Source organism: Grus americana, chromosome 1, assembly GCF_028858705.1.
Source record: "Grus americana isolate bGruAme1 chromosome 1, bGruAme1.mat, whole genome shotgun sequence".
In the NCBI taxonomy this organism is placed as follows: Eukaryota; Metazoa; Chordata; class Aves; order Gruiformes; family Gruidae; genus Grus; species Grus americana.
Window position 1 is genome coordinate 84,696,262 of NC_072852.1, and position 25,968 is coordinate 84,722,229.

At 49.0% G+C, this 25,968-nt stretch overlaps 1 protein-coding gene across 1 annotated transcript; it reads right to left on the reverse strand.

Annotated features, from left to right (window-relative positions):
• Positions 1-445: 445 nt before the first annotated feature.
• On the reverse strand, positions 446-24,657 carry LOC129208649 (alpha-2-macroglobulin-like protein 1). Its single transcript, XM_054831760.1, has 35 exons — positions 24,599-24,657; positions 23,648-23,831; positions 22,527-22,689; positions 21,911-21,963; positions 19,801-19,821; positions 19,156-19,315; positions 18,648-18,732; positions 17,198-17,309; positions 16,425-16,539; positions 15,894-16,003; positions 15,226-15,393; positions 13,992-14,097; positions 13,514-13,659; positions 13,071-13,220; positions 12,678-12,830; positions 11,627-11,711; positions 10,719-10,833; positions 9,840-10,065; positions 9,584-9,710; positions 8,856-8,977; positions 8,299-8,353; positions 7,597-7,680; positions 6,419-6,595; positions 6,196-6,277; positions 5,258-5,414; positions 4,944-5,018; positions 4,396-4,558; positions 3,764-3,978; positions 3,413-3,628; positions 3,181-3,305; positions 2,772-2,862; positions 1,979-2,047; positions 1,562-1,664; positions 1,390-1,431; positions 446-576 (listed from the first exon to the last, which is right to left on the reverse strand). The coding sequence occupies exons 1-34, from the start codon at positions 24,655-24,657 to the stop codon at positions 1,391-1,393; spliced, it is 4,113 nt and encodes a 1,370-aa protein (XP_054687735.1). The 3' UTR covers positions 446-576; position 1,390.
• Between the last annotated feature and the right edge of the window lie 1,311 nt (positions 24,658-25,968).

Sequence of the window (25,968 nt, forward strand, 5' to 3'; positions counted from 1 at the left end):
TTTGGCCAACGGTTGCATTTAGAGACCTTTATCAAGAGCAGTTGGCAAGGCTGTACTGCTGAGGGCAGTGAGGGGCTAGAGTCTCAATGCACTGCATTACTATCTGGACACTGCTTCCAAGAAGAGCTGATGGCACAGGAGCTTGCAGGATGGGCACAGGAGATACAGCTGTCATAGCATGTTCAGTTGCATCTTGTATGCCAAAGCTGCCTGAGTCATACGGCAAGAAGTATTAGGAGAAACCACAGGAAGCATGAGGAAAGACCAATAGAGGAGCTAGAAGGTTTGTACATTGGCAATGGCAGAAACCCAATCTTCATGGGTTAAGCCCATGTTCATCAACAATTGGCACAATGGCAGCGAGGTCAGGGGTCATGCTTACTTTAATTCTTCTTCCCAGGTGCGTACCAGATATGTGACACCCCCTCCCACCCCAACCCAGGCCCTCACAGTGCAGGCACAACTGCTGGACTGTTGTGATCCATCAGTCCATCCACTCAGGCGCAGAACCACATGGGGTCAACTTTAATGTGGGTTGTGTCCCACCTGGGGCACTTCCTTCCATTCTGTACCAACCTGAAATATTGGGCAAAGGCAGGAGTCATGGTGTAGCAGTTCCTCTCCTTTCCTTTATCACAAATTTGGGAGCTCCTACACCCATTTCTGAGGAACCATGTGGGGACAGAAGGTAAGACAAGCAAGGAGGGCATGATCCAGGCCCTCCATGGCTATCACCAGGCTGCGGAAGGTGCCTTGTCTTGGCTAGTAGTGGGGGTGGCTCTCCAGGTAGGTCCCTAGGCAGCACTCTCTCTGAGGAATGGTGTCAGGATGCAGCATGTGCCATGTCAAGATTCTGTCTTATCCTTCCAGAAGGGACTTCTCCAGACCTGTCCTGGCTTCAGGCCACCCCCCTTCTGGCAGTTGGGTATGTCACCCCACAAGACAAAACATTACATCTTCCCAGATTCAGCTTGCTCCTTTGGCTCCCTGAATCCCCCTTCCTACCCTGCAATGAATGTAGCAGGGAGTGGAGAGAAAGGAGCATTGTCCAGGTCTGAGGGCCCTTGTTAGCACCGGCTGCTATAGCTCTGCATTCTCACTCCACATGATGCTCAGCCCTTCCTTCCTCACTCTCATTTTGAGAGACGCTGTCCCTGTCTCCACCTTCCATCAGACCCTTCCAGCTGCCTCCCTGGCTGTAAAAGAGCTCCAATAGCTCTATACACCTAGCCACAGGCAACTGCCAGTTCATCTTTCCAGCTGGATATATGCTCCCCACTGATTACCATCCTCCTTTCTGTCTTTGATTGCTTACATTCCTTTTTTCCCACCCAAGACTCATCATTTCCTGATGCCACTGTTTGTGCCATGCAGGGACTTGCTGCCTACCTCAACTACAGACAGCACTGTAGTCAGCCAAGGCTCGCTCCTCTGCAAAAGGAAATGAGGAAGTCGATTATACACATGCATGCACACGGAGAAGAGTGCACAACATCTTTTCCAGTCAGAGAACTAGCAACCCAGCTCCCAACCCCACAGTAGGAGGGACTCTGCAACTCACCTGGCTGGTAGTAATCGTAGACTTTGATGCTGGCTGGTTTCAGGTTCTTCATCTGAATTACTTGTTCCAGTTGCAGAGTGAAAGTCTGAGATTCATCATTGAGCTTGTGGAGATGGAAAGAAATTAGCAAGGAAGGGGAGAAAGAAGTCATTGCATCTTCATCTTCCCTAGCTTGAACGTTTTCCTGTACTAAATCTCTCTAATCCATTAGAGATTCTGGATTTTAGAAATGGAGTATGTGTGAGGAATAGCAAAAGTTAAACCAATAACAATGAAATTGGGGAAGCTTCCTCTGCCCACAGTTCTACCAGTGCTCTTTCCCCATGCCTAGCCCAGCCCTGAGCTGCTCACACAGCTCCTTGTCCTCTGGCCTCTTGCTCTCGCTGTGCCAAACCAAATGCTTTTGTTTCCACTTACCTTCTCCAGATAAATGTAGACCACATCAGCTTTCACTTCTATTTTCTTAATGATAGTTCTGCGCTCCAGCTGGGATAGGAAACAATAACACAAGGAAATTCGTTAGCACTTCCCTTAGGGCTTCCCGACCCTGGGGTATTGAAGGTATGGTGTGGAGTTGGACTCTGTGTGGAACTGCGTCTTTCTCACACGTAAGGGTTTTAGTGGTTATATCTTTGGTAGTCCCCCCTGGACATCCCTTGTGAGCATCTTGGTGATGAACTATGCTGTCCCTGATCAGTTAGAGAAATCTCCCACTCTGAGGACAAAAGGCCGTGTGCATAGGACTGATGTCAGCAAACACATGCAGGCACCAGTAAAGATTCTTGTTATCTCACTGACTGCTAGACTGCTTTTAAAAACCTGCCTGGGGGCTGTGCAAATCATAGGTCTTTCAGTTTTATGACTCAATTGGAAAAATATAATCTTTTTGGCTAGAACTAGAGTCTCTCTTATAAATCCTGTCTTAGAATTTCTGGCAAACAAATCCTGGTGTTTAGCACACCCAGCAGCACATTTTGTTCCTGGCCCAAGGCAGAATAGTGTCAGTGGGAGACGCTGAACCACCTCTGATCTCCCATAGCCAGCCTTTGTGGGCCCTTTATGGAAATGAGAGGTTTTCATTCATTTACAACACCAAAGGGCCCCTGCGAATTTAGTTACCTCACGGCCTGAAACGAACGGTTCCCAACAGGAGCAAGCAGGTGGCACCCTTCACCACAGACGCTTTTTTTTTTAATTCCAAAGTCCTTACCAACATCCTGGATCTGGGAGCCAGGGCAAATCCAGACAGCAGGGAGACCTCCACCATCACCATGTTGGATGTGACTCTGCTCCCGATGTAGCTGTAGAAGAAGAAACTGTCAGAGGGTCTGACTCTGTGAGAATAGTGTCCTCCCAGCCCCCCTTCCCTCCACCACCATGCCCTGTGTGCAGGACCCTGAGCCAGGCAGCCCATCAGGGACTGGGGACGCAGCAGCCACTGCTCCTCTCGCAGGAGGTAGTCAGCACCTTCCTTCCCCACCCCTTCCACCTATGAAATTCACCCTCTATCCTGTCCGCCCCAAGTGCCAGGTCCCTCCATCACAGCTCTGAGACACTCCCGGCTGCTGTCCGCAAGCACAGCAGGTCTTACTGGAGGAGGAAACAACCCTCGGGGTCACCTGGCAAGGATGTGGACAGTGAGGACACGCGCATTGGCCTGGCTACAGTTGGTCAGCTCTGTGTTGACACGCAGAGTGAAGGTTACAGCAGCCCGCGGGGGAGGCTCGTGGTACCTCAGCACTGTCTGCAGGGCGAGGGCCAGGAGGGGAAAAGACAGGCCAGGCATGATCTCATGCTGGGAGAAGAGGCAGAGTCCTCTGCTTCTCTCCCATGCTTGTCCCACCACCTCACCTGAGCAAAGATGCAGCTGCTGCCATGGACCTGCACCAGGAACTGCCCTGGGACCTCTGTCAGTGCTGCCTGCTGCACCAGCAGCCGCTTCTGGCGGTTGACTTGGAAAGCCTTCCCGAAGCCCCTCTGGGACTTCACCCTCACAAGCGCCTGGCCTGATGCGCTGAACGTCCTTGCTGCGTATTTTGCTAAGGCTTGCAAGGCAACAACTGTGTCCTAGGGAGGGAGAGACAGTCACCCCTCTGAAAGCAGCTCTAGTGAAGCCGACTTGGAGCAGGAAGACCTCAAGAGGACTCCCCCTGCCAACCTCGGGTGCAAAAGTAAATCAATCTACAGGTAGCTACTTGTTACCTGGGTGGAGGCAAAGCCCCCGTAAGCGTTCTGCTGCCGGGTCAGCCATGCCACAATACCAGCTGCAGTTGTCATGTCACCTGCATGCACCCGTGGCTTAGAGACGTACGCCAGGAGCACGTAGGCTGTCAACTCTATGTCCACTGACTGAGTACCAGGCCAGAAGTCTGTGGAAGCTGGAGAGCTTGGCTTGGGGCTCCAGTGGATTTCTCCTCCTGCAGAAGGAAAAGGAGGATGCAGGCTATCTAGAGAGGACATAATTGGGGGTTCACAGGAAACAAAACCCAGAGTGCTTTTAGGGCTCCTTCAGCTAATTCCCTGTACTCAGGCCAGGATCACTTTCTTCAGTTTATTCTCCAGGACTTCATCTGGTCTTAGCTGACAGATTCCTACCTCCTTCCTACCTTTCAAGAGGATCTTGAAATCCTCCAGGCTGAGGAAACTCTTTCTGATAAGTCACCCTCAGTTTGTGAAATAAATTACTGTATTTTTAGTCACACAGTTCAGCTACTGCACAAATACAAGGAATATGTGCAAATGCATATGTCATTTTTAACCGCTCCAGCTGGGCATACGTTATTCCAGATCCCAGCAGGTGGACGAGAAGCATTACCCCAACCAGCAGTCAGCACCTGATTTGATGGCCTGTTCCTCCAGTTTATACAGCAGCTCCTGAGTTGTCTCATAGTCCCCAGCCAGGGAAAAGGCATAGGCCAGCACGGCTTCTGTGTATATGTTGGTGATGTTGTGAACTGCCCGCTGCAGGCAGTGGAGGGTAGTCTGCATCAGCTTGCCCTGCATTAGGAAAAGAGACGCATACCAAACTCTTGACAGGAGCAAAACAGGGGGCAGGGAAGCTCATTCCAGGGAGCCAGACTATGTCTGCCTGATGTAGCTCCAGAGAAACCCATTAAACTACACACTCTCTTGAGAAAACAGGCAGCGCAGCCCCAGTGTGCACTGGGAGCCACAGCCACCAAACACTTGCACCATGCCAGTTTCAGAGCACTGTCTCTTTAGAGGAATGACTTCACAGTTTGTCCAAACATTGGCTTCCTCCCAGCAGCTCCCGACCTGTGCCTGGCCTGGAGATGCCAGCATCACAAGCTGACGTATCCCCATAGCGGTGCCCGGGCATGGGAGCGTACAGGAGAGCACAAGGGAGGGGGAGCATGCTCACCTTCAGCGGCTGACCCAGCTCCAGCAGCGCTGCAGCAACATATGCCCCCAGGGAGATTTCATCATCCACGCTGCCCTGTGAAGGGAATGCACCTTTCACTCACACAGTGGTGTCTGGACATCACAGGCAGTGACTCCCCAGAAGGAAAAGCATCCTTTTCATGTTCCCCACCCAATACCCTGCTCTCTTTAAGGCTGGTTGCACAGGTTGCAGGAGTGACTTTCCAGGATCCGTTGGGATCCCACAATCTTTTGCTGCCACAACATCTCTCCAGCCATTCCCCAGCTGTGCTGCCTGGCTTGGCCCTCATTTACCTTTAGGGAGGAGTGAAAGAGGCTTCCTTTGGTCACAAAGCAGCCACTGGGGAGCTGGTTTTGCTCTAGCCAGCGTAGGGCATCCTGGACATTCTTGTCGTCTACATAGATGTATTTTCTGGCTTGGCCAAAACTCTTGACTACAAAAGCTGTCAGCCTACAAAGAGGATGAGTTGTGAGATAAAGAGAAACACAAAAAAGGTAAAGAGAAATTCAAAGGCCTCCTGGTGCTCGTGCCTGAAGTTAACACTGATATAGTGGGGTGCGAAAAAAGAGTCATTTTCTTACAGAAAAGCAAGCTAAAAGTGGAAATGGTCCACAGGACCCAAGTGGCTCCTCTCCCTCAGCCTGGCTCCACAAATGTGCTATTCATGTATTACTGCTTTACCCAGTCATTTCACAGGTGAAAAACCTCTTGCCCCTTCTACTTTTACCCATTCCAGTTTATCTCCCCCAAATACCTAGAGACAATCTTGAATTTCCCATTTCTTCCTCCCTTCCTTTCTCCATTTCTCCCAGCCCAGACACCACAGGGTCAAGCTGGGCCAATGAAGCTCTTTCAAAATCTCACAACAAAGACAATTTTTTATTGCTCATCCTGATCTACCTCCAGTCAGTATTGACCGCTCTTGGCTGCTGGGACACCACCAGCAGTACCTGGTGTTGTCTGTGGGGCAACAGCAGGGCCATAGAGACAAAAAGGGACGTCCCAGCCCCCTGGGACCACAGCTTTGTTGTTCCACTTTCCCAGAAAGTCTGCTGCCCTGCCTCACTGCTTTTTCAAGTGGCTGGAGTCCCTCAATCTGTCTCCCTGCCAGACAGCTCCTGGGATCTCCATCCAGAAGAAGGAACACACAACCCAACAGCTTTCCCAGGCACATTAGCTGCTCTGGCCCAGACAGGAAAAATCAGGAGTAAAGGATATTTGTAGTGCTTACCAAGTGTTCCCTTCCTCATCCTGCTGCCCAAAGACACTGTAGGATCCATCTCTCTGCCTATAAAGAAGCTGCATCTGATACCCTGGGGAGATGGGAACAGTGATTAATACAGCACAGCAACACAGAGGTGCCAAAATCAACAGAGTGAGAGCAAAGGGCAAGAGCTATTGGTAGGCTGGACGCAGGGGAAGGCAGAGGAGCAAGGTGGGTCTGTTGTCCTTGCCATTGCGCAGGAATCCTGTTGCCCTCTCCTTGATCTCAGGGGTCAGCTGCCTTGTCTTCTCCAGGTACTGCAGCACATAGACAATGGGGGCAAACAGCACCATGTTCTGCTCCCCACAGCCATGGGGCATCTGCACCAGACGGTCCAGGTTCTGCAGTGCCGTCCCCAGGAGGTCACCTACGCAAGGATGTAAGAAACAAAGCAAGTGTAAGTATGATTTGAGGAGCTACTTAGCCAGGCAGTGGATAATAGTGCTTTATCTCAGCACAGGAGGAAAACACTCTTCCCAGTCTGGCATCATGATACAGGGTGACCACACTATGGAGTCCCTGAGGAACTTTCCCTTATCAGCCTTTGCAGTCAGAAGGGCTCCAACCGTAACAAGTACTATTTGTAAAAGGCTATGAGCAGAGCTGCAGTTGCTTAGTGTGTGTCACACAGACAAATATTAAAGCACTTAGGGAAAGGTTGAGATATTTCTGGTCTTTAGCCAGGCCTGCTCTACCTGGCCATATGTCAAGCATGAAAATGTCAGTAAGCCAGCAGGAGTGCTAGTCAGCTGGTGTGAAGGTGTCCATATGTCCTCCAGCCAGCCAGAAAAGCCTTGTATTCAGTTTCCTCCTTTGGGGCTCTGTTGCATAATATCCATAATATCCATGGCTACTTATGCCAGGCCTGGCTTCTTACCAATTCTGGCATGGGGGCAAATGAGCCCAGTGCAAAGAAGTGTATTGAATGGTAGGTATGTCTGGTCCCAATAGCCTCTCAAAAATGTTCTTTCGTATCTTAGCAATGCTGAGAAGGATTTCTTCTCTCCAGGACCTTCTGTTATACCAGTAAAACTTAACAGGGAGACAAGGTGGTTTGCTGATTGTATATACACAGAACTAGCCAAGGTCCCAAAGTCCCAGTAAAAATAATGGCCTAGAGTCTCTGCTCCAAAGCCCTAGCTAGAAAAATAAGGATTATTCTCCTCTGCAGATTACTTTTCCCATGAAAGCCTAAGTGCTGATCCAAAAATCTGAAAGCCCAGTGTTGGCAAACCTTGCAGAGGATAGAAACACAGCATTGTCTCTTTTGAGCAGTTTCATGTCAAATGGATCCCCTGACACCATCACCAAGTTAAGCCTTGCTCATCTGTAACAGCAGTCAGTGAGCCCACAATAGAAATCACTTACCTGAGATGGAAATGGAAGCCCTGGCAGATCCCTTTACTACATTGTCAGGGAGCTGAAGGGACACAGGTTCTTCAACCATGTTTCCTGATAATGACAGGATAAAGGTGTAGCATGAAAAATCAAGCCAAATGCATCTAACCAGAGGGACTAGACTGGCACAGATAAATGGGACACTGCCTACATCCCATCCTGCTCACACAGACCACTCCCTACAGTCTGTCCCAGCCATCACACCAAGCTCCATTGCCTGGAAACTTTTCAGATTAGAAGACACATGAGAGCTGCTGGCCAGGCTGAGGGCTCACCAAGCTTCACAACTCAATTCACTATGCTTCACAAGCTTCACAAGAATCACAGCTGGCCATCACTGGGCAGGGGGACATCCTGGAGAGCCTTGCAATGCTGCAGGGGCAGGGTGGGAGGGCTGGAGCAGCTCTCGCTATCAAGCCCCAGGAATGCCGGGGACTACAGTGTGAGAAGGAGGCTACAGGGCAGGATTTTGTCATCTATACTCAGTGGCAAATTCAGTAGGACAGCACATGTGGAAATAATATTTCTTGTTCTTTCCTGTCTAATAGGAAGTGAAATTTCCTACATGAAAAATCATTTGAAAACATTCTTTCATCAGACCTCCCACAGTTTAGTCCTACTCTCAGGTCTAGTTATTTCAGGCTGGAGAACCCATTCAGGCTGTCCACATACCTCCTCTCGGGCACAGAAAGGAGCTGTAAGACTTCTCCACTAACACACCTTCTGGCTGCCAGGGCAGAAACACGAACATAGGACAGGAGAAACAAGATCACACACAAAATTTCCAAAACAGAAGCAAAATTTCAGAGTAATTTCAGGTCTTTTAATTCAGTAGTTAGTCCCCGGGCTGTCAGGGGACTCCATCCTCCTCACCTTTGGCAGGTCTGCACTAAAGCTACCTGCTTCACTGCTCAAAAGAGCAAGAGCAAGCCTGAGGAACAGGGCTCTCTGGTCAGTGAACATATACAAAAGCTCTTGTACAATGGGTGATTGAGCGGGGAAAGGTACAGGGAGAAACACAGACATGGTGTATGAATGCAGCTCAAGAAAGAGTACCACAAGAAGGGAATAGGCTTGGCTACATCCTGCGGGGAACAAAGCAATCAGATTTGGTATGCTAATGCTGGCCAAAAAATGAGGAGAGAAAAGTCATTTATCCCAGCTCAGCCTCCCTTCCCCCAGTGGCAGGGGATACTCAGAGAAAGAAGAGAGCCTGCTCTCATACTGACCCGGACCAGCAAGTGTTTGACCACTGTATGCCTCCGCCTCATGGTAGCTGGCAAGGGCTTCCTGCCCCCACACCGTGGCGTGGTGTCCAGTACCTCTGTCCTCACTGTGATATTCAGAGTCCCTAGCAAATAAATTGAACAGAGCCTGTTTCTTATACCAATAGACAAATGGAGTCAATTTGCTTTAACTGACAGTGGTCTGAAATCCTTCAGGTGGCTGGTCTTCGTAGCCTCAGCGGTGTGGCCAGTAAAGGTGAACAAGCCAGTACTGATGGCTTGTTCAGACACCCTAAGCATGAGGGAACTAGGTAATGTATCACCAACAGTGACTTCATTGCGCTACATATGACTATAACCAGAGAAGGTCCAGAAGCCCCTTGGACCCCAGTATCCCCTTCTCATTGCATATGAAGCACAGCACCAGCAATACAAGGTTTCCCCACCCACATCCACGCAGCCCCCTCCCCCCCAGCTGGTACCACAGCCCTCTTTTTAAGAGTTCTCCATGCCACCCATTCAGTTCCTACCCTCTCTGATGAGCCTGTCTAAGAAAAGACAAAGAAAGCAGACATGATGGATCACATGCTTGAACCACCACACATAAATTTCGGGATCCAGAGGAGGCAAGGCTCTGCCAGCTTCTCTGGAACTCTCACTCCCTCTCACTCAATGGTGATGGGTTTCATTCCATTGGGAACCCATCACCATTCCCATTTTTGCTGCCGTACCCAGCTGGACTGCTGTCACATTCCACATGAAGGTCTTGGACTCCTCTGCACACAGACACTCCTTGTCCCTGCAGGTCCGACATGGCTCTACCTGGAAGTCTGAGGATTTAGCCAGGGCCACATGGATCTGAGAGAATGACAGATGCAGGTGAGCAACTAGGCAACTCAGGAGAGATGGCTTGGCAGAACACGCTCTAAAACTGGAAGTCATGGTAGGTCTGTCCTACAGAGTGTTACCTGTGGCACAGGCACACACCTGTACGCACTGCTGCAGGTAGTTGAAGGCAGTAGCTTGCAGCACAAAGGTCTCTCCTCGGATGACAGAATATGGCAGTGTCACATCCACAAAGAAGGGCTGGACCGTTCTGAGGCTTGTAGTTGGGGCAAGGCCAAATCCCCTCCCAGCCAAGCAGAAGGCCTTGACTTTCCACTCTGCGGCAGCAGCAGGCGCTGTGACCAGGACACTCCTGCTGCCGTTGGAGCTAAGAGGAAGAGAGCACTTGCATGAAGAAAGTCATCCCACTCCGCTACATGACCCTGGGTGAGGGAGGCTGTGCAGGTCCTCATGCTCGGAACAACCTCTGCTATATTACCAATGACTTCTGCTCCAGTGGCTCACAGCAAGGCATCTCTCAGTAATTTGTTCCCTAAAGCCATAAACCCTGCTTAAGTGCCATTGGTAATGGCTTTGTACCCTTCTCCTGAGCAAGACATTGCTTGAGCATTCCAGCTCTGAACACTCAGTCAATAGCACAATGTTCTGGAAAGCAGCAGCACCACATCCTCCTGAGTCTTAATCTAAGCACTGTGGCAACTATGGCTACAAATTTAGCTGGTGCACCCACCAAATTGAGAATTTAGTAGAGTGTACCCCAATGGGTAAAGAGAGAATACTTGGTGGTTTGGTCTTGAACTGTATTGTTCTTCTCTACACCTGTGTAGACTTCAGTTCTACAACTCAACATCTATTAGTCCTTCAGTTTGACACGCTACAAATGCAGGGAAGAGCCACAAAATTCACATGCAGACCTCTCTTTACACCTATGGCTGGACTTTTGCACAAATGCAAGTCAGCCAAGATTCAATAACAAAGGGATCATCCTTCTGTCCATTTCTAAAGTCTGGCATCACTTACCCAACAGAGAATAGATTCCAGATCCAAGTCTCAGGGAAATAGTGGTGAAGTCTTTCATGGGTTGTAAATTGGGGTTGTTCCTTAGTGATTCTTTGGTCTTCTGTAGAAGGCCCCCCTGAAAGAGAGAATAAGGAGTCCCACCAGAGCAGGAGAGGGGAACTCTGCCAATGATAGATAGCATAGCACTGGGGCAAGAGGCAAAGCAAGCAGTAAGAGAGACATGGGAAGAGTTTGGCAGAGGAAAACACAAGGGAGTGGGCTGATTTGGTAGGAGAGGGAAAATAAGAAAGGAAGAGAGAGTGGTAACAGGAGAACCAGCTTGCAGTGAGCTGGTTGCAAGTTTTCCAAGACTTAGACAAAGCCTCTTGTTGACCTGACCCAGAGTTGGTGCTAACAAGACTTTCAGAGAGTCATTTGAACCAACACTTCTGTGAATAACAATATTGTTTGCTTGTCTGCAGAAAACTCACAGGCCTCTGCAAGCAATGGTTTAAATACAAGCAGGCATGTGAGCCAGCTTAGTATGATTATTTAGCACAAACTGAGACACAGAGGAAGGAAGTGGCTGTCCCTGCAGCCGCAGGTGGGGACAGAAGCCAGGTCTCAGCACAGCCTGTGGGGTAGTCACTGGGAAACAGATCCTGGCCCACACTTGGGTTTGTCTGTGCCAGGAAAGGGATTGCCATCCTTTAATCTTAGGGAACGTCCAGCTAGTGATATTCTTCAGAGCCCTTTTTACAGGGACTGGGTCATTCCTGCCAAGGCCGGTAGACCAGGCTGCTAGGCTGCGGCAGCCATACCCATTACTCCTCAGAAAGTCAATATCCACCACCAGCAAACCCCAGAGATCAGAGGGTTCTTCCATGTCGGTGACCTCATGTCCCAGGTAGGCTGAAAGTGCAGCTCACCAATGGTCAGCTTCCTATCCACCCGATGAAAGCACTGAGATGGCTTCTTGATTACAAGGTTTGAGAAGATTTTCAGCCCCATGTTCTGTTAGGAAAAGAAGGAGGGCAGGGAAGGCAGAAAAGCATCTGTGAGTGGGGAAAAGCAGCCACTGCTCTTCAAAATTACTCTGAAAACCATCGGGGCTAGGACAGCCCCCAGAGCAGCACTGGCCCAAGCAGACGCAGTGCTGAGGGAGGCATGGCACAGCCTCCCTGGTCCCTTCTTTCTCAGGACATCACTAAACCACCACCTCACTACTGGGGGACACCGGGATGTCTTGCTCTTCTCAACACATTTCCAGTGGCAAGATCACAGAGGAGAGGTGTCAGTGTCCTGCCCTGTCCCCTCATGCATGCTGGCGGGAACAGCTACATGAAATCTGCTTTCTGAAGTCATACAGAGGTGTGATGGGGAGCACATCCTCCCATTCAGCCCTTGGGGCTGTGACATGGTCCTGTCCACAAACACAAGAGATGTCCCTATGCTGTGAAAGAGCCTCTTAGGATGTGTTTCTATTGCTAAACAAAAGAGGACAGGATCTGATCCCAGGTCCAAGGCCAAATGGCACTGCCTATCTTGTGTCCATGCTGCTTAAGGCTAGCACTTTCTAGAGGAGATCTGCCTGGGAACAGCCCAAAACAGTGCCAGAGAACAGGCTAACAACCAAGCCATGTCAAAGATCTGTGGTTTAATGCTTGGGATCCCTCCATGTCTCTCTTTTCTCTAACACTGTAGATAAACAGTACAGCCCAGGATCTCATTCCCAAGCCCAAAAAGCTGGGTTTTGCTGGTCCAGGATCTCATTACTGTCTTGCTTTCTGCTTCTGTGGAGGGGAATACAGATGTTCATACTCATAATGGGATTGTACATCTCTTGAGACAGCACAGCTAGGTTAGGACAGACAGCAGGGGCTGTCTGGAGAAGGCAAGGCATTCTCAGACTGCTTGAGGAGAAAGATGTCTCAGATGGTCATAGTTTCAACAACTCTGGGAAAAGCACAAGGTGATTACCCGGAAGAGGTTAAAGATGTCAGGCTGAAAGGAATGCTGTGGCTTCCCTCGTAGCAGAGGTGACGTGGACTGGGGCTGAACACAGTGATGTGAATGCTCTTCTACTTGGGCAGGGTATCCATGTTTGTAGGCAGCAGGGAACAATCCATAGACCTAGAGAAACCCACAGGTAGGGAAGAATTGGGCAAGGAGCAGATACCTCCAAATGCTTCACTCCACCCTCCCCTGGCATTCATATCTGCTTCTGTCCACCTCCCTAGGCAGAGCTCACTTTCTCCTCCACACAAAGTCCTCCTCATCCATTGGCCTCTGGCTCTGCTTGCCACAGCCCCTGCCTGCCTCCCCAGCTCATCTGTCACGCCTGTTTTTTTGCCCAGTTGCACAGACACTCACCATTTGGCTTGTTAGCTTGCTCTCTGGTCTCACAAAGAACATGTTTTCATCCGCTGCCTGTACTGCACACAGGGAGCCAGGGGCTGCCTGCAGTCGGAGCTGCACTGTTGACCCCGGGTGGGCTTCTTTTGCTGGGAATCCTACCTTGACCTTGAGCAACACACCAGGAAAGGAAATACGAAAAAGAGAGAAAGAGGGGTAAGGAGGCTGATAGACAGGCAGCACAGACAGAAAGAAGGAGACCAGCTGGAGTCTTCCCCACTCAGCCACTGCTATGAGCAGAAGTAACTGCTGAAGCTTTCCTGGTCTGTGGGCACTATGCTGCAGACATCCCCTTCTCTCTTCTCCCCAGTTCTCTCTTTGAAGGATCTGAGGGTCTCCTTCCCTCAGACCTGCTGACTCCTGCTTGTCAGCTCTCCCTCAGCCACAGGAGTAAGTCTTACCTGATTTTCAAAGCACAAGGCAACATCGAAACGGATGCTGTCTGCTGTTACCCCTCCATTGGGGAAGATGGTGTACACCACTAAGGAAGGTGATGGGGTGAAGTCAGCGGTGAAGGTCAAAGGTATGGAGAATGAGCCCTTCAACACTGAGGAAGGAAAGGTAAAATGTTTTCATCACAGCCCCACCGAGATGTCCTTCTGCCCTCCTTCCTTGTTCTGCTTTATAATCCCACAATGTCAAACCAATTCCTGCTGCTGCTCTGTCTGCCATCTCCTCCATTCTCTGACCCCAGGTGCTCCATCTTCCCACAGGTCCTCCTAGCCTCTCTTCCATAGTTCTGTCTTTTCAGCCTCTTCCAGCTGACACAACTGCTTCCTCAGCCTCCCTCTGTCCTGTTCACTGACTGTCCAGGACCTATAGGTTCAGGGAATTTGGGAGAAACTCTGGCAAGTCTCACTGTCCAACCTAGAAACACACCAGGCGCAACTGTTTCCCATGGTTCGGCTGCCACAGACTTACTGTTCAGCTTCCCAACCTGGACAGTCCTCTGGCCCCTGACAACAATTCCAGCCTTCCCAGTGACCTGCAGGAGGAGTGACACAGGATGAGCAGACTGCTGTTTGCCACCGGAGTGCAGTCACACTCATCCATGTGCATCTTGCTCTCCTAAAAAGCCTCAGAAATAAATTGTGGGTCCAAACCAACCCCACACCTCAGGTCCAGCACATTTGCAGACATCATAATGTGGGAAGAGAAGCTTTAACGTGTGAGATTCTGGTCTGACCTGTCCAGTTAGGGCAATGGATGGGTAGTGGGTTCACTGGAGATGATAACTGAGAGACAGTCAAGGTATTTCCGCTCTCCTAGGCAGCACTCCAGACCGGACCAAAAGCCATTTCCACTGAGCAGCTGTTTGATAACCAGAGTGAAAAAGTGATCCCCCATCCAGTTTTACAGGGGGAAGAGCTTGACAGCAAACTCTGCACAAGACACTTCCCACTGCAGCCTTGGCAGAGGTTAAGTGGGCAATGGGCTGCAAAGGTAGAAGCCTCCTCTCATGCATGGAGGTGACTGGGGGCCTGGTACCAGGATCACACTGTGGCCAGGATGAGCTGTACTGGGTATAGCATTCACCCAGTTCTCCAAGAACAAGTTTTTCCTGTCATCCCTCCAGAGATGATCTAAATTACACCCTCAACATTTCACTGGGGTCTGGTCCCATCAGTGCAGCCTTTCCCCCCAGGTTCTCTACTACCCTTACTCACATAATACGCAAAACCTATACGGCTGGTATCTTCTCCCAGGTCATCCCGACTGAGAGTGAAGGTCACCTGGATGTTCTGCTTCAGCCCACAAGGCAGTATTTCTGCGAGTGGGTGTATGTCCAAGAAGCTCTTGGTTGTGACATGGAAGGGTTGCAGGTGATGATAAGCATTTGTGTAACTGAAGTCAGTTTTTCGAGGTGTGTGTGTGAGATCCTCCAGTATGAACCTGCCCTGAGAGGGGACCAGAGACACACAGAAATCAAGAGTTTCATGCTTCAGTGCTTTGTCAGGCTGTCATCAGCTTGGTTTGGGAAAAGCTGCCGCTTGGTGCCTTCCAGGCACGGAGCCCAGGCCTGAGCTGGCAGGGGGGCTGCAGGGCAGCAGTGGGGAGCACTGGCAGAGCTCAAGGATTCTCACTTTCCTGTATGCAGGAAAGTGGGATTTACCTCCAAAGAGACTGATGAGCTGTTCCAGGCAGTTGTGTCCAGGTTGAATGATGCTATTCCACTGCCATCTGTGATGTACGTTTTGATAAACCGACGCCTCATGAACTTTATCACAAGGTAGACTTTTCTGTTTTTCATACCATTTCCATGGTGATCCTGAAGCTTAATCTGGTGACAACAGGGCAAGGCAGAAAAGCCAAAGTCAGATATTTCTTCCAGTGTCGTACCCAAAACATTCCTCCCTCTGACAAACATAGAGCCTCCTATGCAGGTGGCCTTAACTTCAGCCTGGCCCCAAGAAGACAGGAGACCTATAAAACTCCCTCATCTCTAAAGCTAAGTTGAGAGTGATTAAAACCTGTCTGCTCCAAAAGGTGTGTGTGGCTAGAGCATGAAGAGGTCATCTCCTAGCCAACAGCTGAGACATCCTTGCAACCCAGCATCCCTGCTGAGACATCACTCATCACTCTCAGCAGAAGCTGGAGGTATAAAAACATCAGGGAATCTGAAATGCAGAAACTGGAGCTGCATTGTCAAGTAATGTGACACATTGCAAGGTAAAGTACTCTGTCTCAGGAACAGAAAATGGTTTGGGTCAGCAAAATTTACTAGACACTAAATTCCTTGGCAAATGATGGGGAGGAAGAAGCAAGGGAAAAAAAAATCACCTTCCCCCTGTAGGGTACTCCAGGGATGTAATATGCATTTGGCATCTCAAACACTGCCCTTGCAGCTATTCTGGAGATGAGGATTTGGCTGGAGGTGTTGATCTGCACCCCTGTTGGAACACAGAGTGCAAGGGAAGAAGGATCAGTATCGGAGGTGACTACCACACCCTAGTTTAATCTCACTTTGTTATTCCCAGCCCCTTTAAGCAGCGTATCTCAGACTTCCCTTCCAACACCAGCACCCTTCAAGGTTTGGAGGCTGTTCCTGTGGCAGCTCTTTCTTTAGTTAAGATGTCCCCAAGCCCCTTTGTGGCCTCACGGACCACGCTCCCAGCCACATCTCATCCGCCTGCTGCTGGCAGCATAGCTCTCCGTGGGCACAGCGAGTTTCTTGGGTGGGACCGCTTTCCATGTTCTGTGATGGTCCCAGCACCAGGCAGAGGAGAGGAAGAGGTGTGCCCACACCGACTCTCATGCCCCCCACAATGGTCCCTCTCACCCTTGCACCTTCTCTGCTGAACCCGTGGGTACCTGTGCCCATCTCTAGGAGAGAGGCTTCTGCATAGAGCTTGCCATCTTCCTCGCCAGGAGCCAGGTTGAAGACTGACGTGCTTACAGAAGGGGTGAAGCACCCCTTGCTCACGGTCTGCAATAGGAAGTGGTAGATATTATTTGGGGCTGGGGAGGAGGGAAGGAGTCAGAAGTACAAGGTATTAGTCATTCTGTCATAACTGTTGACTGCAACAAGAAATAATGCAGAATCATAGATAGATAGATATGGTTCACATTTTAAATGCTGTATTTTCTATTTTCTATGCATGAATATGTGTGATTCACATTGTACAAATATAAAACAAAGCACGCATCACAGTTTTATCAAAGTTACAATGCAGGCAAGTTTCCAGCTTCAGTAGAAATCCAAAGACTGCACTAACTGGATCACAGAGCAAATATATGAGTATTTTAATAGATCTAGCTAGAAGAACTGCAGCATCAAATGAAAATTCAAAGTAACGAATCATTCCCAGAGCTGGAAGATTACAACTACTGTAACAAGTCATAATGACAAATCATAAAGCATGAAAAGTTTTCAACCATATATGTACAAGGGAAGAGTCCAGCTATGAAATACTTTGTTAGGAATGCATTAATTGAATAAAAACAATTACTTATTAGTCTACATACACATTACAGAGATGGCAAACCTTCCCCACATAGCAATTCAATCTGCTCACTCAGCCCTTGACACTTCATACTGTGTTGTGCTCCTTCACTACCCATGTATCTTCCAGGACTTTACTCACCAGACCGCTGTACTCCCTACAGATGTCCCTGCTGGCATTTTGAGGACGCCTCCTTGCCTTCTGGCACAAAGTCACCCGCATGGTCCCTTGCACTGCTCTCCCATAGCTGTACCTGCAGGGAGAACACCAGAGGAGCTGCAGCGCAGAGGCACTGCGTGTTTTGCCGAGCACGTTGCTCCACACAGGTGGCCTTCCTGATGAAGGGCTTAATGAAGCCTGTAAGCAGGCAGGCATAAATGAAAATACAGCACACTGTGTACTTGGGGCGTGCAATAGCACAGTCCTGCATCCAACAAAGGCAGAAACAAAGCACAGACAGGAAAGGACCCACACTCTCCAAAGCTCTCCCACTTCTGGGCACTTGCTGTCCTGAAATTGCTGGCAGACACAGAGAGCAGACCTGAGCTGATGTGTCCACGCAGCACAGAGCAGCACCCAGTGGAAATACTAGCTCAGGTGTGAAAGCAGCAGAAACCTGTGTCCCTGTAGACAGCAACAGTAAGTGCATGTTATGGCAGTAACAGGGCTACAGAGTGACCTCAGACCTGCATCACTATGGGCTTATTGCATGATCTGAACTCTCGTTTTCATCATCAGGCCTGCTCTGCTCTTTTTTGCAAGGTACAGCAGAATTGTACCCTTGGCAGTGCAGGCATTGCCCCTGCCTGCCTTGCTGCCTTTCCCTGCTTTGACTCCTCTCTGGATTTCCCTTTGGAGCAATGCTCCTGACAGTATCAGTAACAGGAAGACATCTATGACCCATCCTGGGGATGCAGAGTGCTGTACTGTTTTCTACTAGAGCGTCATATGGTCTAATTTTAAATGAGAAATTATGTCAGACCAGCAGCAAAGAGACACAGTCTCTGGACAACCCAGCCCCAAATACAAATGAGTTCACGCCCTTTATCTGTCTGCAAAGTGCTTCCCAGATGATTCTCCTTCCTTCTTTGTGCTTATATTGTTCTGAGGTCATGCCTTCCTTCACACTCACATCTGCTCAGTTTTTGCTAACAACTACACAACTGGAGAAACCCACTTGCTGCTTCTAAGAAGGTAATAAGTCCAGCAGCATGTAAATGAGAAGGAATAGCGTAACCTTCTAAAGAAACAACAGTTCCTCAGCAGATCTGTCCCATATCAAACATGTATTTTCCCCCACATAAGGTCTTTCAAGGCTGGACACACACAGCTTCCAGAGCAGGGTATCACTTGCCTAGGGCAAATCTCCCTATAGCTGGATGGTCTCTCCCAAGTATGACTCATGTACCTCTTCCCCAAGGAAGAACCCATTGGTTTGACTCTTGCACTATTTGGGATTCTTCGAAAGGAACGACTGTGTTTGGCCCTTCTTCAGCCACTTCTCCTTGATGGACTCAAGATATAGCAGACATACAGAAGGAGAGACACAGTTTTGATGAGCTCTTTCCTCTCCTCTGAACATCCTCCTTACCTGCCACACACACGCAGTGGGAAAGTTTTATCTGAAGCGTAAATCTGAGCTGGCCCCTCGAAGAAAACATCAAACTTTTGCAACACTGGAACAAAAACCACAGAGTTACTCCATCAAAGGCAACAGACTACCGAGACATGGGATCACAAAAGGGAAGAGTGTGGTCTTGAAGGAATGCGTTCATGAGGTAAAAGCAAGGACTAATTAGAAACAGGGAAACCAAAGAAAGAATCCCCTTTTTTCCCCCCAGTATATGAACAGTCTGACAGAAGTCTTTAGTGTATTCTCACTCTGTGCCAGCCTAGTTGTTAGCAGATACCTTCTCCAGGAATCTCCAGCACAATCTCCCTTGTGTTTATTTCTGATATTGCCCACTCTATAGATTTGTGCTTAATCCTAGTTCTCAGGCAGTAAATCTTAGTTTACAATGTTTGGCTATGTATTGTTATACAGATAGAAACAAGCAACTTTTTCCATCCCATTCTTTGTTCTCCATGCTCCATCTTACCGCGTTCCTCCACCTTAAAGGTACTGGACGCTTTTGGGTTCTCCACACTGATGGTGTAAGTCCCCAGAGAGAGTTCAGCAGCCAACTGGAAAGACAGATCTGCAATGCCTTGTTTTGGTCTCACATCCAGCCACTGGCCAATGCGGTTGTGATTTGGGTCCTGCGGTCCGAGAGAAGGAAAGAAGAAGCAGTTTTCAGCAACACCTGCTCTTCTCTACCCAGAGCCCACTGGATTCAAAGCCATTTCAGAGATTTCAGAGGCTTGCACAAGTTCCTGGTGTTTTTTCCCCAGAAGGTGCTGGAGCACCAATAGAGGTGAACCCAACCCACCCACAGTTACTCTGTACTGCCATCGAAAAATAATGTATGAAAGGTTCTGACATATAGACTCTCCAGTCTTACATAAAGATGAACTGTAATAGTTAGCTAAAGCCTGGCTGGCATTCCTGAATGTAGAAACGGATGGAAGCTGAACCATCTGGATTATCAATGCTTGTTAACAAGATGCATGTGGACAGAGTATGCCCATGCATGTGTATACACAGACCCTAAGAAAAGTAACTTGACTCAGTAAGACAGCAGCCTAGGTATTATCTATACTGAAATACGTTTCCTCATAACACCTGAGGAGTCTGAAACACCCACCTGGACTTCCACCACGGAGTACTGCAAAGCAAACAGACAGCAATATCAGAAAGTGGCATGACAGAGCAACCTGCTTATAAACTTATATCTTACCCACCTAGCCCACATGCTGTGACAACACCACCAGTCCCAAATATTACAGTGCAAGGAGTTTGATCCTACCGAAACCAGGAGAATGGCTTTGAAATAGTAAGAAAAATATGAAACATAAAAATCTGTGCTATTCTTTGGACATGCTTTTTGATCACTGAATTTTTAAGATGTACCTTGACAGATACTCTGCAGCTGTGAAAGCTAGAATTTACTATTAAAAAAAGGAGAAAAGTAGAGGCACTCACAAATACCACCATCTCAAGTTCACAAATATTAAAAGACATCAGTTTTGTAACATAAATCCCAAGAATTAGAAAAACTGCATCACCTATAGGAAAACTACACCCCATATTTTCCTGTAAAATCCCTGGCCTAGGAGGTAAGGCTTGGAGATATGAATTACTGCTGACTGAAGCTGACAGTAACAGGGAGGGACAAACAAGGACATACTTCAGCCCTTCTAGGCCTATTATTTCTCCTTTTGTTCATATATCACTGCAGCTATCAGCCAGAAGGCAGCAGTGGTGAAGGACATGTGATTTGGGAGCACAAGGCATAAGGAGGCAGGAGCAGGGGCTTGGGAGAGTAACTGGTCTGTAAACAGAAGGCCATATGTAATTCACATTATTCATCATTCTAAGCTTTCATGCAAGTTATCATAGGCAGCTCTGTTTTCACTGAAACAAAAAAAAAAAAGTCCAGGTTAACTATTTTCATAACTTGAATCTAATGTCAATGCTAAAACAAAACATGCTGGTGAACGGCACCCATGTTATCTCCAAACCATCTAATTTACAAACTATATATTATAGCTTTAATGCTGCAGTGCACTCAAGTCTCATAATAGTTTTGGTTAAACATGACCTATCTTGAATTTTTCATCACAGCATTAACAGTTATAACGCTAATTTACTTATACTCACACATAGACATCAAACATTTATGGTCAAATATCTTCATGAAACAATTGTAGGCCTGGAAGCAAACTTATTGTTTACTCTATTATCTAACTAACATGAGAGATATGACTTCTCTGTTGGGAGGAGAAAGGAGTGTGTGATCCAAAAAAGAGGAAATTAAGTCAGCAATAAAGAAGCCCGAAGGATCTCTCCCTTTATTTCAGTCTAGAGGGATTTGATCCAACTCTCTGCTCACATGTGCCCTTCAGCATTTTTCTGTCATGGCATGAACTCCTGTTGGCTCTCCTTAAATTGCTTGAGGACAGGAGAGTGTGAAATAGCTATAGCTGCTGGCCTCAGGTATAATTGCTTACCGTAGAAAGACGCTAGTCTTGCAGTTTCCTGGCTAGCACATATGCAAGTTTCTGGCACCTTCTCACTCCCTCGACATGGAGAGAATGAGCTGCTGCCAGCAGCAAGTCAGTTAAGCTGTTATTTGGTTAAAAGTTGTTAACTTAACCAAGTCATTTGGTTAAGCTGTTTTCTCTCTTTTATTTTGTTATGATCCCTTCATGCGTATCCTTTCCCATATCAATTAATTTTTCTTAAAAGTTTGCAGATGCATCACAGCTTGCTTCAGACCCTGCTGCCACCCTTAGGTCCACAAAGCGCTGAGCTTTCCAGAGCTGCGGGAGGAGAGCTTTGGGTCTGGCTGAGTCTGCACACAACTTGTCTGCTATGCCCATGGCCAGCAGCCCACAGATGTCCCCAGAAGCCCTGCCTGGTTTTTTGGTGGGGTGGGGGGTGAGCAGGTGCACACAGCTCCCGGGCTGCCCTGTACTAATTCAGCTATCAGGGAGCGCTGGCACACTCCCTGAATACCATCAGCAGCACCAGCCCTCCCCACCAGCCAGCAGCCGTCCTGTGAGTGCGACAGCACAGCCATCGGCAAACAGGCGCTGCTGTTCCAGTGTAGTTTATAGAGGGTTGGTGTTGGCCGCCCTGGGTGCTACAGACATTGGGACTGTCTCTGCCTCCACGGCGTGGGGCTGGCAGAGGAGGTAGAACTGACACAGGGAGCCCGGAGACTCCCTTGCCTCCACTTAGGTGGGCTTTACCTTGCTGTTAACGGGAGCAAAATCTTCAGTCAACGTTACAACCCGGAATTTCACTGAAGGGCGAAAATGGAGAAGAGAGCGTTATAGAGACAGAGTGCATTTTGGAATGGACTTGCCCTGCACTTGCCTTGCCCCAAAAAGCACAGCTCCCCTCACAGCCCTACCCACGGCCCCCTGCCTGCAGCCCCCCATACCCCTTGCTCAGCCCTGCTCACCGCCTCTAGCCCCAAAACGCGTGGCAGCAGCACAGCAGCCAGCCTCACAATTTAGGGTCTTTCCCACAGGCTACACCCGCAGTTACCCTTACATTTCCTTGTCTGCAGTGTGAGCAGACCAGTCCCACCTGGCCCTGGCTGAGAAGACCACATCTGGGTCTGCTCCCTCTTCCAAGCCAGCTCTGCTCCTAGAGTGTGAGACCAACCCTTCCAGTCCCCTCCCACCCCTAAAACATGGTGCACACATACAGCATTACAGAGGGCAATAGATAGCTCACCTCCCTGTCCCCATGGAGGCCGCGTGGCACAAAGCACTTGGCACATCACTCACGGGAAATTGGGAACAAAGTCCAGACAGAGCAGGGCAGGGGAACTGTTGGGGTGCTCCATGCAGTGCTCACCTGTCTGTCCTGGGTTATAGACAGGTTTATCCATCTGGATGAAGGTGCCTGTGCTAGCCCTGCGGATCAGGACTTGCTTCTCTTCATTTGCACTGAAGTAGTGGCCATTGGAGATGCGCAGGTGGACAGTGCCCACCTCCTGGCTGCCTGCAGGTTGGGGGACCTAGGACACAAAAGAGGAGCTACCAGGTTAGCCCGCCGTAGGAGAGGACAAGGTGGCATCAGAGCAGTGCTCTTGCTCCTGCTGCACTGTGAGGCCAGTCTCTTCTCTGTCTTACTCTGAAGACCAGCACAGGGTGTCCCCTTGGTGGCTGAGGGCTACGTATGTGGAAGCACAGGGACAACACCTTTGCACTTGGGACAGATTTTGGACAAGAGGAAAAGGGAGCCTGTTCTGGCACAGAAATTGTGTCTGCCCCTTCACAGGACCACTGTTAGAGCCTGCATGGAGCAAGGTGAAGAAGACTCAACCCAAGGGAAGAAAAGGTCTATTTTGATGAGAAATCTGTTTCCTAGAGTGTGCAGGTCCCAGAGGCTGAAATACACTCTTATTCATCAGTGCAAATCAAGAAGATAAGGTTCATGAGTTTGGCAGATTAGAAAGATTTGTGCTGAGCTTGTGTGCAAACCATCCCATGTCTTTCCTAGGCCTCCAGCACATTTTCCAGCCCTTAAGGAGAAGCTTGGAGGGATGCAGACATGATGGGAGGCTGTCTGAGATGAAAGGTCTGGCTCATCCTGCATCATGATTCACAAACACCACCCTGTGACAGTGCTTCCTTCTCAGAGGAGAGAATGAGCTGCACAGCTGACATCTGGGTGCTTCTGAGCGCCTCCGTCCTCCTCAGTCCTTTGGTGCCTGGCCAGGCAGCCTTCCCTCCGTGTGCTACCAGAGTGGATTGTGAGATACCCAGCAGGAACAATATCATGCAGACAGGCAAAGGCAGGGAGCAGACATCAGGCTCCCACTAAACACTCTCCCTGACTTCGCATTCACTTCTTTCCATGCCCTCTCTCCTCCTGTCATCCTCATTCTCTCTTTCTCTGGTGAGAGGAGTTGTGAACCAAAAGAGCATGCTGGGAGCTGCCAGCTAGAGGTCCCTGCCAAGAATGGTCCTGACCTGAAATTTGGAGCACTCGAAGATCCAGTTGTTCCGGACGACCTTGCGGTAAAGGCTGAGGTTGCCAGATGGTAACACCAGAGTTAAGGCCACACGAATAGGCTTCTCCACCCCACGGAGGTCCAAGCATACCCTCTGGGAAGAGGGGTAGTGCAGTGCAGCTGGAACAATGATCAGGTATCTCCTGCAGTGGAGAAACAAGACATCACATCCTGGGAGTAGTCTCACCCACTCTTGGCACTAATAGTCTATGGTCTGAGGAAGTAGGAAGGTTTACCACCTCTCTGGGGGCAGGAGGTGCTGCTCTGCTGGAGTGAGAGGGACAGATCAACAGTCAGACTGTGAACTTCTCACAGGGGTGACGGAAGGTATATAGTTAATTTCAGATAAATACAAGAGAAATGCTTTCAGGTGACCTCAGACCACCCTAGTGTGTACATGGGTTTGGAGGATGCCACAGTAGTACAGAGAAACATATACAGTAGAGACCATCTCTGCTTCTTCAAAGGGAACCATTCTTAGGTGTTCCCAGTACACATGGAAAATGTAACAGTCCAGCCCCTCAACAGAAAAGGATTTGCCCTTCTTGCTTTGAAATGGCTCCTCAACTACCTTGGCAGCAGACTGGTTCCTGCTTAATCATCCCCAGCCCTGCAGACCTTTTCATTTTTCCTTCACTTTATCCTACACCTTTCCCTTCAGCCTGCCTCAAACTGCAGTCCTTCACTCTTGTTCCCACCACCAGTCCTCACCTAGTTCTTGTACTGCAGCAAGAGGTTCCCACCTTCAGAAGGATCCTGTGTTCGTAACAAGGCTTGTGGTGTGCTGCATACCACCCATGTCTATCCCCTCTAGAAGATGACACGCAGGTTCCCACGCTCTCTCCCTGCTATCCTGGCTCGTCCCTCAGCATCACAACTATCAATCACCAGATTTTTAAATGGCACTTACGGTTGTGCCACTATCCCCAGGGTGTAGAGCAGGCAGCTCAGGAGGAAGGGAGTCCACATTTTCATGGGAGACCCTCAGAGAGGTGGATTCCTCTGGAGGGCTGGTCAGGAGAGAAGGTAGGGTACAGCTTCTCTCCTTCCAAGGTCTCCAGGCCACCTGCTGTTGTTGCCGTTTCTCCCAGGAAGCAGACAAGAAGCCCCAAAGCTTCCTTCCTCCTGCCTCATTCCTGTGTTTATAGTGCTGCAGGCACAGGGTTGTACCATTCAGGATGTTCCCCAGCCAATCCAAGTCTTTTTGGACTCCAGCCTCTCTGCTCTTCTACTCCCCTGTGGATGGACCAGCATCATTCAGACAAATTTGCTTTTTATTTTGCTAAGCACCAGCCTGTTTCCTGTTCACTGCGCTGACCCGGCTCCCTGTGCCAGTCGCAGCCGCAGTCCCATTGTTTTGCCTCCAGCTGGATTGTCCCACGACCCCTTGGCTTGTGCACTCAGCTGGAGCTCACAGTGAACTCTCATGGTCATACTGTCCCCAAGTTTTCTGAGTCTGTACCTCCTGAGGCAGGTCTCAGTCTTGAACTGGAAACCAGGCTTTGTACAAAATAAGTATATATGCACCGTGCTCTGCTCCTTTGCAGTGCTGCCTTCCTTACCCAGGAAGAGAGCACAGAGAGCAGGCAAAGCTGGAGTGCTCACCTTATCTCTGCCCTACAGGTATTTCTGACTGAAGCAGAAATCTAACAGCTGCAGTTCACTCCAGCTATATCACACGGTCCTCTGTGGTCTAGTTCAGGGCCAACTTACACACGCACTCACTACTGGAAATGAGGGTTGAACATTGGTCAGGCAGGTCAAAAACTGCATGGCTTGAGTCCTACAGGGTTATCTTTACCTACCAAGAGGCTGTGGCTCTAGCCCTATGTGATGGGAACACATATACTATCTAGTTTGGGAGCTTCTTTCCATATTCTAATTTTATACCTGTTAGTCTACTGATTATACTGAACTTTTCCCTGAGTATCTCAATATAATTGAAAAGGAAATCTGGTTCTTGAAACTACTTATTCTTAAAACAAGGAAGTTCTTCTACTTTAGTGTAATGGCCATTTCATTTCAAAATGCACCACTAATTTATCCTGCAGTACCAAACTGAGCTCTTAAATATGTAGGGCCTAGTAATACTTTCCTTTTCTTTAGGGAAGACTGATGCATAACAAGGAAACTAGGATATAGGGCTTTTTTTTTTTTTTACAGCCCCCACATACACACATACAGTGGGCAGACACAAATCCTCTCTCTCCTTTTTCTCCCTCGCTTTGCCAGGCTTTGTTCAGCTCAGAGCTGCTGGTGCCAATGGCTGAGAAAAAGGTG

What these genes read in the sequence shown, in the direction of transcription:
- LOC129208649 (XM_054831760.1), bottom strand. Translation starts at nt 24,657, where the DNA reads ATGTGGACTCCCTTCCTCCTGAGCTGCCTGCTCTACACCCTGGGGATA. An exon ending in CTGGGGATAGTGGCACAACC is followed by an intron (nt 23,832 to 24,598) that starts GTAAGTGCCATT and finishes TCTCCACTGCAG; the next exon opens with GAGATACCTGATCATTGTTC. An exon ending in TCAAACACTTGCTGGTCCGG is followed by an intron (nt 8,354 to 8,855) that starts GTCAGTATGAGA and finishes CTGCCCTGGCAG; the next exon opens with CCAGAAGGTGTGTTAGTGGA.